Genomic DNA, 20,044 nt, shown 5'->3' with positions numbered 1-20,044 from the left:
ACCAGACTCAAAATATTAACTCTTTTTTTCACACCGTAGATTCTATAAGACGTTTTGTGTTTGTTTCAGATTTCCAGGATCCACAGTACTTTGCTTTTATCTAATTGACCTAACTGGATATCCCTAATGCCAGACTGGTATCCATTAACTTGTTTGTCCCTCCTCTGGCAAGTGTTTGGAGGCAGGGACATCACAGGGAGCTGACTGGACATAAAACTGGCTGTGCCTCCAAACAGCTATCATGGAGCTGGGAAGATTTTGCTGTGAGTATAATGTTACAGCACGGCCATGCTGAAATTACCTAATTGGAAAAATCTCGTGAAACAATTTGGTTTAACATATTGCACAGCCCTAGCCTGTCATAGAAACCAATTCTCCTTTAATCCCAATATATTATTTTACACCTGAAATTCCATGGCCCAGGAGTTTGTCAGTCATGCTAGAAATTAATGGTCCATGTTTGCTGTGTCCTTTTTTGTCAATTTGTGAGGGGCTTCATTGAAGGGTTGAGCCGCTGCTGATCTAACAAGATCACATGACAGAGGTCACACGGCAGGAGGAAGGTCCTTCCAACCTAGGTGAGAATATCCATATCACCACCCTGGGAAGGGCCTAATGATAGCCAGCTGCATTGGCCTCCAGCTAGCATATATAAAATCCACCAGCAAATATAGGCTGCATGATGGCTTAAAGTCCAGCAACCTCAAGATGTTGCATGACTTTACATACAGAATCTTTTGAGTCTTATGGACATGTTTTTGGGTGGAGATACAAAACAGAGCAGCTAGCAACAATACATATTGTTGCCTTCCTACACACGGCTGCCTGAGACTAGCTGCTGGTGGCCTGGATGCTCATACAGATTAGGAAATTCAGGAAGCTACTCCTCAGACTGCAAACTAAGTCAAAGATTTCTAGAAGGCATATCCAGTATAAATACCTGTTGATCATATACACATTTAAGCCAGCGTCTATCGGGTGTCAGAAACTCAAAGGCTCACCAAAATAAATCAGATTTATTTTTATGGCTGTTATGAGGAATGCATTGTGAGTACTTACGGAGAAAATGTAAAGTCAAACTGTGACAGAACAGGATTCAGGTAATCTTCCATAGATGCAATAATACCGGAGAAATCTGCATCGAGGCTGAGTTCAAGTTCTACAGTACTTTTGGCTTTCTTTTAATTTGAAAATAAAAAAAAGATTAAACTCCTCATCTTAATATCTTAAACACATTTATTGCCAGCTGATCTCTAACAGAAAACAATATAATCATTCTCTTTGCAATATTCTCAAGAGCACAGATTTCAAGCGACTAATTCTGTTTTTATTGCCTGGCATTCTGGGACAGCTTTTTGGGATTGAATTTCATGACTCTTCATTTTCTGTGAAAACTGTAAACCAATAACTTTGAAAATCCTGAAACCAATTTGATGGATTTACTTTATTCTTATTTTGGGAGCTAGTGTTGAATGTGTAATTTTGATGCTTATTTTCTTGAACATTGTGATCGATGATTTGTTTTTTTTTGTCCCTACCTCAGTTGGGGGTAGTAAGAAAGTTTTATTTTAGAAATTACAGCCTGAAGAAGCTTTTAAGATGGATTAACTACGTTTTTGTTTTTTTTTTCATTCATTGTTTGCGAGTTTGTTGGAAAGGCCAGCATTCTTGCACAACCGCAATGGAAATGTGGACTTTGCTGGCTGCGATAACATTTGTTGCTCAAACCTAGTTACCCTTGAAGAGGTGCTGGTGAGCTGCCTTCTTGAATCCCAGCAGTCTGTTTTGTGTAGGTAGATCCACAATACTGTTAGGGAGGCAATTGCAGGATTTTGACCCAGTGACAGTAAAGGAACAGCAATGTATTTCCAAGTCAGCTTGGTGAGTGATTTGGAGGAGGTTGAAGGTGGTGGTGTTCCATGTATCGCTTGCCCTTCTCCTACTAGATGGTGGTGGTCAAAGGTACTTTCTCAGAAACCTTGGTGAAGTTTTGTAGATGGTATATACTGCTGACATTGTGGTTTATCAGGAGTGGATGTTTGTGGATGTGGTTCCAGTCAAGGAGGCTGCTTTGTCCTGGATGGTGTCAAGCTTCCTCCAGTTTGTTGGAAGTGCATTAGTCCAGGCAAGTTGGGGAGTATACCATCACACTCCTGAGTTATGCATTGTAGTTGCGGACAGGCCTTGGGGAGTAAGGAGGATATTCATCACTGTATCATTTCTAGTCTCTACACTGGTTTGTAGTCACAATACTTACAAGACTATTCCAGTTATGTTTCTGATCAATAGTAATCCCCAAGATGTTAATGGTAGGACATTCAGTGATGATAACACCACTGAATGTCAAGGAATGATTATTAGACTCTCTTGTCAGAGATGCCTGGTAGTTGTGTAATGTGAATTTTACTTGCTACTTGTCAGCAAAGCCTAAATATTGTCAAGGTGATGCATTTGGATATGGACTGGTACAATGTCTGAGGAGTCACAAATGATGCTGCACACTGCACAATCATCAGGGAACATCCCCACTTCTGACTTTATAATAGAAGCAAGGTCATTGATGAAACAGTTGAAGATGGTTGAACATTATCCTGAGGAATCCCTGCAGGGATGTTCTGGAATTGAGATTACTGACCTCTAGCAATCATAACCATCTTCTTCCTTTGTGCTAGGTTTGACTAGAATCAAGGGTGTGAACTGCCTCCATAGACTACTATAGTTCACATTGTTGTGAAGGGGGGTAGAGTTATTGTGGTTTGGGAGTCAGGAAGTTACAATTTGGTGTTTAAAATGCTTGGGGTGGGGGAGGGGAACATTGTATGGTCCCTTTAAAAGATGATGTGCTTTTTCTATGCTTAGAGACTTTAAAAAAGTCTGTGAACAGCAGTTTGAAAGTTTGCAAGTACATAGAGAACACTCGAATTGAAACATTTGTATTGAAAGGCTGTACAGTTAGCAGGCCAAGCAGCAGTTTTTATCAAGACAACAAGTTTTGTAATAAGCCAAATCAATTTGAACCAAGCACTTAGATACCAAAAAACCGATTAAATTTAAATCTGATAGTTTTGACAACATAGGACCAATCCTATTGTAAGAAATTGATCAAGGGTATAAAAGAAGGGACCAGTTGGACAAAGACAAGAGAACTGCTATCTGCCAGAGTTAACAGCCATCAGCTCTCAGAGACTCCTCTAAGTCTTAGAGAAAGAACCATCTAAACAACAAAGGTACCTATGGCACAACTAGTGAATATTCCTGATAGAAGAATCGATGGAGAAGGCACAGAGCATATCGGAAGACACGTAACATGGCTGTAATTTCAAGAGACTAAATTCTATTTTAATTTTATGTAAGTGGGACTTATATTTATTGGAACAGCATACCATAAGAATCTTATTTTATTCAGGAATAGTTAGTAGGTAGAAGGGGTTTATTCAGTTTATTAATAGTTTAGTTAATTTGTTCACTGTTAGAGTTAGATAAATAAATTGTTACTTGTTGATTGTAAAGTGAGTGACGGGGTTTACTTTATTTAACCACTAGAAGTTGCTGAAAGGCAGGTACACTATTTTTCACACTCCTTTTTACCGATTATAGGGTAAGGTGCTCCTCTTTGGGTGTTTTGGTTTTACTTCTCAGGGGAGGCTGGGACAACCTCTTCTTTATAACAACATCATATCGGTTTATCTAATGATCTTATAGGTATGTCTAGTGAAGGAATCACAATACAGTTCCAAGTCAGCATTGTGCGTACTTGAAGGGAAATCTGCAGGTGATGATGTTCTCATGCACCTGTAGCCCTTATTCTTCAAAGTTGTAGAGGTTGCCTGTTTGGAAGGTCATATTCAAGGTTAATCAATGCCTGATCACATGTGTGATGCGAATATTACTTGTCCCTTATTAGGCCAAGTCTGGATGTTTTCTTGCTGCATACAGACCTGATGAGGAACAGATTACTGTAGTCTTCCATCTTGTAGATGGTACACATTGCTGTCACTGTGTGTTAGTGTGGTGAGATATTTAAAGTTGTGCATGTGTTCCATGGTTCTGAATGGTGTTCAACTTTGATTAGTAATGGGAAATGTTGTTGAACATAGAGAGAAGAGTGAGTTGAGAGTATATGCCTTTGATATCATAGCAGCATTTAATAAAACATGGCATCAAGGAGCACTAGCAAAACTGGAGTCAATGAGAATCGGAGGGAAGCTCTCCCTTGGTTGGAGATTCTTGGAGGCCAATAATCTCAGTCCTGGGACATCGTAGCAGGACACTCTCAGCATAGTGTCCTAGGACTAACAAGCTTTAACTACTTCATCAATGACTTTCCTTACATTATAAGATCAGAGTTGAGTATGTTTGCTGATGATTGAACAATGTTCAGTATCATTTATGACTGGAGAAATGAAGTAACCTGTGCCCATATGCAGCAAAACGAAGACAACATTCAGACTTGTGCTGATAGGGAAGTAACATTTACTCCACAAACACATTCAGGCATTGACTGTCTCTAACAAGAAAAAAAAAACCTAACTATCTCCCCCTGACATTCTGTGGAATTACCATCCCTCACTATCAACTGGGGTTGACACTAACCAGGAACTGAACTGGACGAGTCATATAGATGCTGTGGGTACATGAGCACATTATAGATGAGGGAATTCTGTGGCAGGTGACTCTCTGCTTTCTCCTCACTGCCGGTTCACCATCCACACAGCACATATAAAAAATACGATGGAATACTCTCTACTTGCCTGGATGAATGCAGCCGGCAACATTCATACAATACTTAAGATGCTTGAAACACAACAGGACAAAGCTGTCAAATTCAATAGTATCACATTCAATCCCTTTAACATTCACTCCCTTCATCATGTTACTACAACATCTACCTCCTTAAACAGGACATCCAAACCTGCAGCCCTTACCACCCAGAAGGACAACAGCAGTGGATGCAGGATAACATTAACATTACATAATATTCCCCTCCCAGCCACAAACCATCCTGACCTGGAGCTAAATTGTCATTTCTTCACTGTCCCTGGGTCAATGTCCTAGGACTTCCTAACAGCATTCTGGTAGCACCTACAACCCGTAGATTGTACCAGTTCAAGAAGGCAGATCATCACCATCTTTTTAATGGCAATTTGGGATAGGAATTAAGTGCTTGTCTAGCCAGTGATGCCCACCACCTATGCATGAGTAAAAAGCTTGTTAGATTCTCTCTTGTTGGAGATATTTATTGTCTGGTGGAGACCTTTTCAAGGACAAAACAAATTTTCATTCAGAGAATTGTGAGTAAATAAGGAATAAACAGCATAGATTTGGTAAAGGCAAAACCATCTGACTAATCTGATTTAGCTGTTTGATGAAATTACTATGGAAGTTGATGAAGACTGTGCAGTACATTTTGTACATATGGAATTTCAAAAGACATTTGATAACATACACATAACAGCCATATTGGAGAAGGACTAGTATTAAAAGGGACAATGGTACCTTGGGTATGAAATTGGTGACATGTTAGGAGGTAAGGAGTAGTTGTGAATGCAGTGATTACTGATTATACTTCAACTGCAGTATTGTATACAAATCAGAGCACCACATCTTAGGAATGACACTAAAGACTTGAAAAGCATGCAGAAAAGGCTTACTGGAATGGTATTAGGAAGATGGGATTTCAGGTATGCAGTTAGATTGGAGGGGCTGAAATGGTTCTTCTTCGAGCTGAAGAGATCAAGAAATGATCTAATTCAAAACTATGTGGGGTTATTTAATAGAGCACGTTGGGTCAAGCTATTTCCTCTGGCAAACAGAGGTTATTGTCTTAAAATAATTAGCAAACAAATCAGAGAGCTTGAGGAGATACTGCTTGTCTATAAGAGCAATGGGAGCAATTGGAATTGCAGTGGAACCAGATCACAAAATAATTTCAAAAAGGACAATTGGACATGTACTCAAATAAAACTAATTTGAATGGTTAAGAGCAAAGCAAAGCTCAGGAACAAGCAGACACTCTATGGTGAAATGGTCTCCTTTCTAAGGTCTTAGTGAAAATTTGTAGCTCGGGCCATGGATGCAGTTGTTTGTTAGCTCACTGAGCTGGTTCTTCCATGGTGTGCAGACATTTCGTTACCATTCTAGGCAACATCATCAGTGCAACCTCTAATCAAATCATTGGTGTTCTGCTCCGTTCCGAATTTATATGATCCTCTGGTGTGGTGGGTCTTGTCACTTCCATTTCTGTTGTTTTAGCAGAGATCTGTATACAGGGTCTATTTCTACGTGTTTGTTAATAGAGTCCCGTGTTGAGAACCAGGCCTCCAGAAATTCCCTTGCATGTCTGTTGTTTGCTTGTCCCAGTGTGGTCACTTTGTCCCAGTCGAACTGATGGCCCTCATTGTCTGTGCGTATCAAGACAAGTGAATATTGGTTGTGTCTTTTTACTGCCAGCTGGTGTTCGTGTATCCTGGTCATCAGTTTCAACCCCGTTTATTCAATGTAATGTTTATTGTACTCACTGCATGGGATTCGGTATTTCACGTTAGTCCTGTTTACTGTCAGTATAGGGTCTTTAGTCTTTGATAGCATTTGACGCAGTGTTAATGTAGGTTGTGTGCAATCATGATCGTATGTGGTCTAAGGAGTCTGTTGTCATTTCTGATATATTTTTGATGTAGGATAGCATTACTAGTATCTTCTGTTGTACCATGTCCTCTGACTGTCATTTGTTTCGTAGGCATTGGTGGACGAAACTTCTTGGGTATCCTTTCTATTTTAGAACAGTTGTCCCAATTACTTCAAAATCCATTCAGTTTGCAAAAGTGTCACAGGGCCATGTGGATTCAAGTTCCTCAAAGAGGAGGGTACTTTAATTGGGTGCCAAATTGGTTTCCTCATTTATCTCAACAGAAAGGGGCACCACTCGCAAAATGACCAGATTGTCTGTGACTACATGCAAAAACTCCTGTTCACCATTACCAGATTTGCTAGAAGATACTTTACCTTGAATTCTGCTGTTCTTGATCTATACAAAAAATACGTTCAACTAAATTGTGAGTGACAAAGAGTACCCCTTTCAGCCATGGATAATAATCTTCCTAAAATAGCAAAACACCAGTTGAGGAGGGCTATACTGGAATATATGCTTCGACAAGAAATGTCAGAGAGAATAATTGGGTCTGAGGGGAAAAAAAAATTATCTTGTAACATTAGGGGGCACTCTCAGATAAGTCCCAGAGCATGTATCCTGGAATTGATTGCTGATGTCTGTAAACCATTAGTCATGCAAAAGGACCTGAACATGATGGTTTCTGGTGAGACAGATAGGATTATTTTGCCTAAAATTAAGATTTTTTTTCCAGTTTGCAACAACATATTAGAACCAGGATAAAAGCATATCAGTTATTTATTGTTCCAATATGACGCTGCAAGTTGCTTGCAAAATGTCATCAAAGTGCAATGCTAGCGTCAAGAAAGGTTTGTATGCAAAGACTTATTTAATAAAATCATGATACCTATGCTATGCAGTATCATAACAGCATAATATGGTAGATTTGCAACATAGAAAATGTAATACATAAAGTGATTAATTAATTTCTGGCTTGTGACAAAATATAGATACAATAATTCAAACACTGATATTAAATTGGCAAATCAAATTAACTCACAACATCTAGATTCATGTCTTCTTGTAAATGTTGAAACTCGTCCTGCCTTTGCATCTTGTAATTACGCTGGTATTCGAGTTTTACAAGGTACTGTGCAAGCTTCTGCTTATATCTGGAGACTCTGGCCAATATATTTGAAAATAATTCAGGACATACAGAAGTACGAACAATTCTAGCTTGTGTTGGACTTGGATCTGAATCAATGAAATAAACAGTAGTTTGGTTAAACTTGACAATATTCAATGACAAGGTAAGCAAAGTTATGTTAAAATATTGGTGAGAAAACAGAACAAACTCAATTAGCATTATACCAAGATAATTTATTAATCTACAAAATTTTAAAGAAAAAGTAAGCATGATAATCATTTTATTTTAGTTTCAAATCCAGTCTAGATTTATGCAATGAAACCTTGTAAATAATCAAAAAAAATGCAAATGTATCAGGAGCAACAGTAGGCGACTTGGACCCTCCAGCTTGCTCCCCCATTTAATGAGATTGTGAACGAACCTCAACTTCACGTTCCTTTGTTCCCAAACGATCAAACAACCCACTCACTTAACAAGAATCTGTCTTTGTGTTAATATTATCCAAACATTGAGGCCCCAGCACCCATCCCTGTGGTACACCACTCATTACATCGTGCCAACCAAAGTAAAAAAGCTACTTATGCTCACTCCTGTTAGGTAGGCAATGTCCTATTTATTACCACTTTGTTACCCACTACACCATGGATTTTATTTTCTGCAATGGTTTTTAATGTGTCAATTTACTGGTGTGTCAAATGTCTTCTGGAAATCCAAGAGCAATATATCCACTGGTTCCCATTTACAATAAACTACTTCGTTAATGAACTCCAATAGATTGGTTAAGTATAAGTTCCCTTTGACAAAACCACAGAGGCAACAAGGTGCAGAGCTGGATGAACACAGCAAGCCAAGCAGCATCAGAGGAGCAGGAAGGCTGATGTTTCGGGCCTAGACCCTTCTTCAGAAATGGGGGAGGGGAAGGGGGATCTGAAATAAATAGGGAGACAGGGGGAGGCGGATAGAAGATGGATAGAGGAGAAGATAGATGGAGAGGAGACAGACCGGTCAAAGAGGCGGGAATGGAGCCAGTAAAGGTGAGTGTGGGTGGGGAGGTAGGGAGGAGATAGGTCAGTCCAGGGAGGATGCACAGGTCAAGGGGGCGGGATGAGGTTAGTAGGTAGGAGATGGGGGTGGGGCTTGAGGTGGGAGGCGGGGACGAGCTGGGCTGGTTTTGGGATGCCGTAGGGGGAGGGGAGATTTTGAAGCTTGTGAAGTCCACATTGATACCATTGGGCTGCAGGGTTCCCAAGCGGAATATGAGTTGCTGTTCCTGCAACCTTCGGGTAGCATCGTTGTGGCACTGCAGGAGGCCCAGGATGGACATGTCGTCTGAGGAATGGGAGGGGGAGTTGAAATGGTTCGCGACTGGGAGGTGCAGTTGTTTAGTGCGAACCGAGCGTAGGTGTTCTGCAAAGCGGTCCCCAAGCCTCCGCTTAGTTTCCCTGATGTAGAGGAGGCCACAACGGGAACAGCGAATGCAGTATACCACATTAGCAGATGTGCAGGTGAACATCTGCTTGATGTGGAAAGTCTTCTTGGGGCCTGGGATCGGGGTGAGGGGGGAGGTGTAGGGCAGGTGTAGCACTTCCTGCGGTTGCAGGGAAAAGTGCCGGGTGAGGTGGGGCTGGAGGGGAGTGTGGACCGGACAAGGGACTCGGGAAAAATGTCTTTGGTGGTGGGGTCGGATAAGGGTGGGGAGGGAAAAATGTCTTTGGTGGTGGGGTCGGATTGTAGATGGCGGAAGTGTCGGAGCCGACCCCACCACCAAAGCCTTCCTGCTCCTCTGATGCTGCTTGGCCTGCTGTGTTCATCCAGCTCTGCACCTTGTTGTCTCAGATTCTCCAGCATCTGCAGTTCCTACTATCTTTGACAAAACCACATTGGTTCTACCTAATTAACTCAAATTTTTTCCAAGTGCCCTCCTTAACTTCTTTAACAACAGCTTCTAACATTATTTGTACAACATACATTAAACTAACTGGCCAATGGTTTACCTCATTATTTCTCCCTCAATGTTTGAATGAGTTACATTCACTATCTTTCAAATTAATGAACTGCCTTCCCAAATTTAAGAAATTTTGCAAATTAGAATTAATATATCAAATAGCTCATGAGCCAATTCTTTTAAGACCGTAGGATAAGGTCCATCAGGACCCCAGTATCATCAGACTGCAGCTCCAACAAATTTGTTCAGTACCATTTCCTGGTGATTGCCATTTTCTCAAATTACCCCTGCCCTCCTATTTCCTGATTTACAGCCATTTCTGGGATGGGTTAACTAGGTTGTTCTCATACTTTTAATTTTTCCCACCTTATTGTTTAGTCATCCTTTGCCTCTTTTTATATTCTGTCCAATGTTCTGACTTGCCACCCAGCTTTGTGCAATTCTATACTTTTTCTTCAAGTTGATACAATCCTTAACTTTTCGGTCACCCATAGTTCATAGGTCCTCCCTTGGAACTTAAATTTAAGGAGGAAGTAGACAGATTATTAATTCGTAATGGATTGAAGGGTTATGGAGAGCAGGCAGGAAAAAGGAGTTGATTCTGAGATGAGATCAGCCATGATTGTATCAAATGGTGCAGCAGGCTCGAAGGGCTGAATTGCCTAATCCTGCTCGTATGTATCCATTCTGTGTATTCTAAAATATTCTTATAGATGTTTGCATTACTATTGACCTATTCCCTAATCTAATGTGCAAGTTCACTTTAGCTAGATCTACTTTTATGCCCAAGTAATTAAAACAAGTGGTTTAAAATGCTAGTCTTGGACACTTGCCCCTCTCCCTCATCCTGAATGTAAATTTCAATGATATTGTGATCGCAGCAACCTGGGGCACTGTCACGATCAGAGACAACAAGGTGCAGAGCTGGATGAACACAGCAGGCCAAGCAGCGTCATAGGAGCAGAAAGGCTGACGTTTCGGGCCTAGACCCTTCATCAGAAAAAATTTCAGTTTAGGCCCGAAACATCAGCCTTTCTGCTCCTATGCTGCTGCTTGGCCTGCTGTGTTCATCCAGCTCTGCACCTTGTTGTCTCGGATTCTCCATCATCTGCAGTTCCTGCTATCACTGTCACTATCAGGTCATTAATGAATCCCATCTCATTACACAATACCAGGTCTAGTAATAGCCTGCTCTTTGGTTAGTTCCAGAAGTGCTGTTCTGAAAATCTAGGAACTTTTCAAGGCTACTCGTGCCCATTTGATTCTTCCAGTTTGTATGTAGATTGAAATCCGCACAATAGCTTTCTGACAAGCAACCATTATTTACTCCTTTATACTTCGTCCTACAATGTGGCTACTGTTTGCGCACCTGTATACCACTCCTACAAGTTATTTATTGCCTTTATTATTTTCTCCTTTTGACTAAAACTGCTTCTGCTTCCTGATTTCCTAAAGCCAAGTCACCCCTCTCGATGGTGTTAATACAATAATCAATTAATACAGCTACCATTTCCTCACTTCCAGTACTTCCCAAATGTTCTGTAGCCTTCAATATTCAAATACCAATCTATTTTATCCTGCAGTCATGTCTCTGTAATGGCTATAAGATTAGACTTATTGATTTCAATTTGCACTATCAATTAATCAATTTTGTTCCAAACTCTACATGTATTCAGACATGCAGCATTTAGTTTTGTCCTTCTATTATTTTTGTAACATCTAAACTTATCTTTGATTTACTCAGATTTGTAATTTCTATCCTTACTGTTACGGAAACATAGAAAATAGGAGCAGGAGTACGTCATTCAGTCTATCAAGTCTGCTCTTTCATTCAACATGACAATAGTTGATCCTCTATTGCAATGCCTTACTACTGCTCTTTGCCCATACCCTTTGCCACTTTTAGTCTAGGAATCATTCTATTTCTTTCTTAGAAATATATTCAGTGGCTTGTCATCCGCAGCTTTATGTGATGGAGAGTTTCTTAAGATCACCAGACACTCAGATAAGAATTTCTCATTATCTCAGTCTGAAATGGCCTACCCAGTATTGTGAGACGATAACTCCTTATTCTAGACACCCATGCCCCCAAGCAGATAAAACATCATCCAAGCATTCAGTCTGTCTATCTTTGTCAGAATTTTATCCATTTCAATGAGATTTCCTCTCATTCCTCTCAATTCAAATGTATAAAGGCCAAGTTGATCTCTTCTCTTCTCATTCAGCAATCCTACCTTCAGTCTTCTGAATCTTTGCTGCAGTATCTCTGTGGCAAGCATAACCTTTCTTACATAAGGAGACCAAAACTGCACACAACTCGGTCTTGTGCTCAAATCCTTTTGCAATGAAGGCTAACATATAATTTGCCTCCCTGACCTCTTTCTGCAACTGCATGCTTGGTTTCAGTAACTGGTGTACAAAGACACATCAATGTGCGTCAACTTTTCCCAATTATCACTATTTAGATGATAAGTTATAGGAGCAGAATTAGGCCATTTGGCACATCGAATGGTGGACCAGACCCAATCATGGCTGATGTGTTTCTCAGCCCTATTTTCCTACCTTCTCTCCATAACCTTTGATCCCCTTAATAATCAAGAACCTCTCTATCTCGGTCTTAAATGCACTCTATGACTTGACCTCAACAGTCTTCTGTGGTAATGGGTGCTACAGATTAACCCACCCTCCAACTGAAGAAATTCCTCCTCACCTCAGTTCTAATGGGTGGTCTCTTCATTCTGAGGTTATGCCTTCAGGTCCTAGTCTCTCCTACTCATGGAAACATCTTCTCCACTCCACTCTATCCTGACCCCTCAATATTTTGTAAGTTTCAAGAGAATCTTCTCTCATCCTTCTAAACTCCAGAATCCTCAACCACTTCTCATATGACAAGCCCTTTCTCCCTGGAATCATTCTTGTGAACCTCCTTTGGAACCCCTCCAATGCGAGCAAATCCTTCCTTAGACTTGGGGCCCAAAACTGCTCACAATATTCCAAATGTGGTCTAACCAGAGCCTTACATAGCCTCAGCAGTACCCCATTCTTGTACTCTAGCCCTCTTGAAAAGAGTGTTTTGTCCAACTCCTTCTGCAGCCTCTCCACTTCCTCAACACTACTTGTCCCTCCACTTAGCTTAATGTCATCTTCAAACTTAGCAACAATGCCCTCAGTTTCTAGAATCATAGAATTCCTGCAGTGATGGAAGCAGCCACTTGGCCCATCGAGTCACACCGACTCTCCGAAGAGCATCCCATCTAGACCCACCCCATCCCTGTAGCCCTGCATTTCCTATGGCTAATCCACCTAACTTGCACATTCCTGAATACTATGGGCAATTTAGCATGGCCAATTTACCTAACCTGCACATCTTTGGACTGTGGGAGGAAACCGGAATATCCGGAGGAAACCCATGCAGACGCAGACAGACTTGCAAACTCCACACAGACAGTCACCTGGGTGTGGAATTGAACCTGGGTCCCTGGAAATGTAAGGCAGCAGAGCTAACCACTGAGCCACCATGCTACCCTACATTGTTAATATATAATGTGAACATTTGTGGTCTCAACACTGATCCCTACAGAACTCTCCTAGTCACAATCTGCCATCCTGAAAAAGACCCCTTTATCAGCTCACACTGCCTTCTGCCAGTCTGCCAATCCTCTTTACATACAAGTACCTTGCCCCTAACACCATGAGCTCTTATCTTATTTGGCAGCCTTCTGTGTGGCATCTTTTCAAAGGCCTTCTATGAATCCAAATAGATCATGTCCACTGGCTCTCCTTCGTCCAACTTGCTTGTTAGCTCCTCAAAGACTCCCTAATCTGTTTTTCTCACCAACGTGGACAACTTCACACAGCAATGTTATATAATGCACCTACAACATTTTTGTCCACTCACTCAACTTGTCTAAATCACGTTTAAACTGCTTTACATCCTGTTCACCACTCACAACCCCACCTAGCCTTGTGCCTTCAGCAAATTTAGAAGTATTACATTTGATTCCATCATCCAAATCATTGATCTTTATTGAGGTTACTTTACTGAGGTTACTATACTGAGGTTCAAGCACTGACCCTCTAATCACTGCCTTCTTACTCTGTTTCTGTTTCCTGTCTGCTAAACAATTCTCAATCTATGCGGGCAAATTATTCCCAATCATATGTGTCTTACTTTTGTTTTAGATTTGTGGAGCTTTCAATAGTTTTTTTTTCAAATATTCTCTGAAAATCCACTGTATTCACTGATTCTCTCTTTTCTACTCTACTAGTTCTGTCCTCAAAGAGTCTAGTATGCTTGTCAAACATAATGTTCCTTTCATAAATCAATTTTGACTTTTTCTAACCCCATTGATATTTTCTAAGTGCCTTTTTTTATCACATCCTTTATATTAGTGTTTAACATTTTCCCTATTACTGATGTTAGGTTAACATCCTTTAGTACTCTGGCATATAGATGATCAGGTCCTAGTGATTTATCAGCTTTCAATCCCATTAATTTCTCTAGCACTACCTTTCAAAAAAAAAACTAATATTAGATTTCCTTCAAGCCTTCTTTCAAATTAGACCCTTGGCTCCCTAGAATTTCTGTGACGTTACTTGTGTCTTTTTCTATAAAGTCAAAACGAAAATCGTTGCTTGAAGAATCTGCCATTTCCTTGTTCTCCAGTATCCATGCTCCCATTTTGGACATGAGGGACCTACATTTATCTTCACTAATCTTTCTCTTCTTACATACTTACTAAAGCTTTTACAGTGCTTTTATGTTCCTTGCAAGTTTACTCTCATGTTCTAATTTTGCCCTTTTTGTCAAATCACTACTTTACATAAGCACTTTCCTCCCTTGCCTCAACTCTGCTCATTGATTTACCAAATCTCTACATTTGATCCCTTGCTTCCACTATTTAGTTTATTGGCCTCTCTCAGGATCTGAAGGATCAAAGCTTCCCAAAAATGCTAGTTAATACTCAACTGCCCCAGTCCAGTCTTGGCAAATGTTGCCTAATCCAACATTGACTACAATATTTTCTTTTGAGCATAACCAGTTTTTCTTCAGTATGCTACTTGTACTTTTTTTGCATAGCTTCACAAGCTCAATATTTATTACATAAGAAGGCCCACGCAGTGCCTTTTCGGTTGCTACCGGTTCATGCATGTACTCAGATTAACAGAAACACTGGTACTGCTATGTTCTCCATAGGTGGAACATCATTAAACATCTCCCTCACAGGAAATTCACAGATAGTCCAGATGATATCTATGTTATTACACCAAAAACATCAGATTTGATATTTGGAGATAGTAGGAACTGCCAATGCTGAAGAATCTGAGATAATAAGGCACAGAGCTGGATGAGCACAGCAGGCCAAGCAGCATCAGGGAAGCAGGAAAGCTGACGTTTAGGTTGACTGACCAACCCCCATCCTAACTCCCCACCTACACTCACCTTTACTGGCTCCATCCCCGCCTCCTTGACCTGTCCACTTCCTCTTCACCTATCTGCTCCTTTATCCATCTTCCATCTGCCTCCCCCTCTCTCTCTATTTATTTATTTCAGAATCTCCTTCCCCTCCCCCATTTCTGAAGAAGGGTCCAGACCTGAAACGTCAGCTTTCCTCCTCCTCTGATGCTGCTTGGCCTGCTGTGTTCAACCAGCTCTACACCTTGTTATCTCAGATTTGATATTTGATTTGTTTTTGCTACCAGCATATAAAAGAAGCAGAAGAATGAAAAACAGTGATATTTAGAAGGCATGGTCTAGAGTGAGAATTTCAACGTTTAGGGGCCAGGCAGATGAAGATACAGTCATCAATTGTGGAACAATACACATAATGGATTTGTAGTAGGCCAAATTTAGAGAAATGCAGAGATCTCAGAGGGCTTTACAGATTAGGGAGACAAAGTCGCAGAGCTTTTTTTGAAATCAAGCATGAGAATCAATGATTTATTCAATTTCACAAAAGTTCCTCAGTTGAGGAATGTTATACAATTGCTTCTAAGTTAAGCTATCTCTTTCATTGTTAAGCTATTATCCTAGTGCTATTCTTCCATGATATGAAAATGCATAATAATCCATTTTGGATCTTGGACTTTACAATTAGAGGTAATGAGTACAAAAGCAGAAAGTTATGCTGAACCTTTGTGAAAGCTTTGGTAAGGCCACAACTGGAGAATTGCATCCAATTTTGATCATCTACTTCAGGAAGAATGGGAGGGCTTTTGAGAGAGTGCAGAAGAGATTTACCAGAACGGTTTCAGGGATGAGGTACAAGGTTAGACTGGAAAAGCTAAGTTTGTTCCCAATTATCAAAGGAACTTGCAGGGAGATTTGATAGAGATATACAAGGTTATGACATGCTCGATAAGGTATACAAGGAAAGCATTTTCCCATTAGCCAATGGTACAAGTATTAAATGACATAGATTAAAGATTCTGGGCAAGAGATATAGGTGACAAAGCACATTACTGCAAAGCAAGTGAGGTCATGACTTGGAATTCACTGTCTACAAAGCTGGTTGAAGCAGAGATGATCATGGATTCCAAAAAGAAACTGGATGTGCACTTGAAGGAATTAAACTTACAGGCCATGGGCACAGTATGAGGAAATGGGACTGATTAGATTTGTCTACAGGTAATGGGCATACATTTTACAGGCTGTTTCTGTGTAACAACTCTATGAATATGTCACATTTCAAAGTGCAAATATTACAATTTTGTGTGAATAAAAAAATAGCAGATATCATTTCGGAAAAATAACTGTAAATTTCTTACTTTGATTGCCTTTGCCCTTTCTGTCAACGTTTTTTGATTTTGGTTTCTCAAGAAGTGCTCCATATAGCATGGATCTGCAACAGACCTGTATATTAGTTATTTCTCATCTCTGCAAGAAACTACATCACAGAGAGTTTAATATGGTTGTCACTTTTCACACATTCCTCTACAGGGCCAATTTAATGAGCCAGTTCCTGATTAAAGTTATCACCATTTTGTGTTCTATTACACAAGTTAAAATGACTTGAAAAGACTTGGACTTATACCACACTGTTCACAACCTCTAGATATTTCAAGGGTCTTCATAGCTAATTAAGCATAACTGAAGTGTAAGGTAAAGGTAATGTTGCTATTCTCCCAAAGGACTATCAGGCTGCTCTCTCATTAGAGAGAGCTGACTGGTGGTGGGTTTAAGTTGCAGGTCACCACTTATTTATTGTGTGATGTATAAAATGCAATAGCCAATACACAGCCATCCAGGGGTTCCACAAACAGCACTGTGATAAGAATTAGATAATTTCATTTTGGAAGTTAATCAAGGGATAAATATTGGCCAAGACTCCAGAGATAATTCTGCCCCAATTCTTCAAAATAGCTCCATGCAATCTCTTGACATTCAACTAAGCAGCTAACAGGGCCTTACTGAATTTTTCATTTGAATGGTGGCACCTTTACAGTAATCCTTAGCCTTGACTTTTTGTGTTTAATTTATTGAGTGAGAATTGAGCTCAGATGTGTCTGACTTGTAGATGAGTTTGTTACTACCTGAGCCATTGATGACAGAAGAATTCAGACATTTGGAAACAATATGTAGCTTTAAAATTGGAATGGTATTAATTTGGAAAGCATGCTTGCCTGTTTGTGGGCCTCATTCTTTATCATTTTCATTAACACTGTCATGAAGAGTGTTAGTTCCCAAAACCCATCCCAGTTTCTCTTTTCTGTTTTCCAAAAGATTGTTCCCAAGTTTTTCAACTACCTATTCAGCAGCAAACTGGATGAGCAGAAATCTCTCTCAACCTTAATAGCAATACAAACAAAGCCATAATTTTTAGCTCATGGCAACACCTTGACTTCTGATATTGACTCCAGGAATTACAGCAGATGCCAGAAAATCTGTGTAAGAATGTAGAAACATCAACATCAAAGGTGCAAAATCTTTATATTACGGAACTTTTGTATTACAGAAGTATTACGGAACTTTTCTCAAATCTATTACATCACTAAAACCTCTTTGTTCTATCTACAGAATTGTTCCACATCCTCTCATTTTGTTCCCTTAAATGGTTCATTTAGCACCATGAGTGGACATTTGTTCAATAATTACACCCTTGCCCTCTTGAATGAAGTCATCACTGGAATACTGAAATGGGGAATAGTGCAAAGTAAGGATTTTCAGTTCAGTATAATACTTTCGATAATCAGGCTGAATTTTCCCAAATTATGACTGTCAATTTGAGGAGTTTCATGAAGGGTTTCTTTCCTTTTATCCCAACTGCAGATCCCAGGACTGCACTTTGAAGTAGTGGGAGGGAAAGGAAAAATAAAACACAAGGATGCATAGGTGGCACTAGTGACCCTTAGTTGTGCAAAAAACCTGACATTTGTAAGCGTATATCCACTTTGCATGGTCGGTTGTGTAAATAACTGTAATTTTAGCTGCAGCTATGTGAATGAGGTACACAGTGTAGTTCTCCTTAGTGATACACCATGTTATAATCTTGTCTGAAGGATAGGGATTCTTTCCAGAGTCCTGTACTAGTATAAAAGCTTGTCATTATTGATTGAGAGAGCATCAGATGTTGTGACGATTTCTATCAACTTGTAAAATTAACTTTCATCAAACAACAGGAAAAGCAAAGAAAGAAAATGAACTGGTAAGCTGCATTTGCAATTGGGATTAAACAGAGGAGCTTGTCTCTCCAGCATCAATACATTTACAGTCAATGAATGGTAATAAGACCATAAAATCATAAGAAATAGGAACAGGCGTAGGCTATTCAGCATCTCAAGCTTACTTCACCATTTAAAAGGATCATGGCTGATCTGATATCCCTCACGTCCACATTTCCACCCTTCCCCAAACCCTCGATTCCCCTGCTGATCAAGAATCTATTCATCTCAGTCTTCAATATTCACAAGGATTCTGTTCCACATCCCTCTGTGGCAAGGAGTTCAAAGACTTGCAACGCACTGAGGGAAGAAATTCCTCATTATCTCAGCCTTAAATTGGCACCGCTTAATTCCAAACTATGCCCTCTGGTCCTGGATTCTCCCATGAGGGGCAACATCCTCTCAACCTTTACCCTGTCAAGCCCCTTAAGACTCAGAGTCACAGAAGCAGACCCTTTGGTCAACTAGTCCATGCCGACCATGTTCCCAAACTAAAGTGGTACCACTTGCCTGCATTTGGCCCATATCCCTCCAAACCTTTCCCATTCACGTACTTATACAAACGTCTTTTAAATGTTGTATTCACACTTGATTCACCACATCCTCTGGCAGTTCATCCCACAGAGGAACCATACTCTGTGTCAAAGAGTTGTCCCTCATGTCCTTTTTAAAGCTTTCTCCTCTCACCTTAAAAATATGCTCCCTAGTTTTGAACTCCCCCTCCCGAGGGAAAAGGCCCCTGCTATTCACTTTATCTATGCCCCAAATGATTTTATAAACCTCTATATGGTCATCTCTCAATCTCCCATGCTCCACTGAAAAAAAAGTCCAGCCTATTTTTATAACTCAAACCCTCTATACCTGGCAACATTCTGGTACATCTTTTCTGAACCCTCTCCAATTTAATAATGTCCTTCCTATAACAGAGTGATTAGAACTGCACAAATACTCCAGAAGTACTCCTATATGTTTCAATGACATCATTTCTCATTCTTCTTAACTCCAATGAGCAGAGTCCTAACCTGTTTAGCCTTTGCTCATAAGACAATCTCTCCATACCTGGGATCATTCCCACTTGCTGCTTCCTGCCTATGAGCCAATTCTTTATCCATGCCAACATACAACCTCCAACACCGTGGGCTTCTAACTTACAACTTTACCTTTCGTGAGGTATCCTGTCAAATTTCTGAAGTCCAAATACAAAATCTACTGGATGCCATCTATCCACTTGAGTTGAGATTTCCTCGAAGAAATCTCATAAATCAATCAGCCATGATTTCCCTTTCATGAACCATACTGACTCTGCTTGACTAGATTATGATCTTCCCCAATCTAAATTTCCATGATGACTTCACTCAACTCTGTTCCATTGAAAGTGATTGCCAAAGGCATTCTGTATGGGTTGTTGTGAACAACATTGCTGCAATGTAGCATGGTGAACGTGGTGTTTCTTATGATCAACGTCCTCATTTTCCCACTGAGAAGAATGTTGTGGTTCTCAGAGATCCTCATCAATTACCATTGTTGCCTGCTCCAGTTGTACAGAGCATAGCATGCAAGTGTTAAGTGGTGCCCTCTATCTGTAGTGCACTGCAATGAAGCCTAAGACCTGACAAGTATGGGAACTTCACCTTGAGGAGACATTGCATATCCCTCCGTGGCCTCAGAGGAGGAAGCTGTGCCA

The 20,044-nt window shown here is 40.3% G+C and overlaps 1 protein-coding gene across 1 annotated transcript in view; it reads right to left on the bottom strand.

Annotated features, from left to right (window-relative positions):
* Positions 1 to 20,044, bottom strand: part of LOC109932541 (cilia- and flagella-associated protein 46) — a 205,298-nt gene that overhangs the window by 38,499 nt on the left and 146,755 nt on the right. The window contains exons 44-46 of the mRNA XM_048609174.1: positions 16,468 to 16,541; positions 7,668 to 7,861; positions 1,060 to 1,178 (exon numbers count right to left, since the gene is read on the bottom strand). Of these exons, the coding sequence (XP_048465131.1) occupies positions 1,060 to 1,178; positions 7,668 to 7,861; positions 16,468 to 16,541 (387 nt within the window). The remainder of the gene's footprint in view (positions 1 to 1,059; positions 1,179 to 7,667; positions 7,862 to 16,467; positions 16,542 to 20,044) is intronic.

This window comes from Rhincodon typus, chromosome 20 (genome assembly GCF_021869965.1).
Source record: "Rhincodon typus isolate 14 chromosome 20, sRhiTyp1.1, whole genome shotgun sequence".
Lineage (NCBI taxonomy): Eukaryota > Metazoa > Chordata > Chondrichthyes > Orectolobiformes > Rhincodontidae > Rhincodon > Rhincodon typus.
The sequence above is the reverse complement of the archived record's forward strand: the minus strand, read 5'-3'. Positions and strand labels throughout refer to the sequence as shown.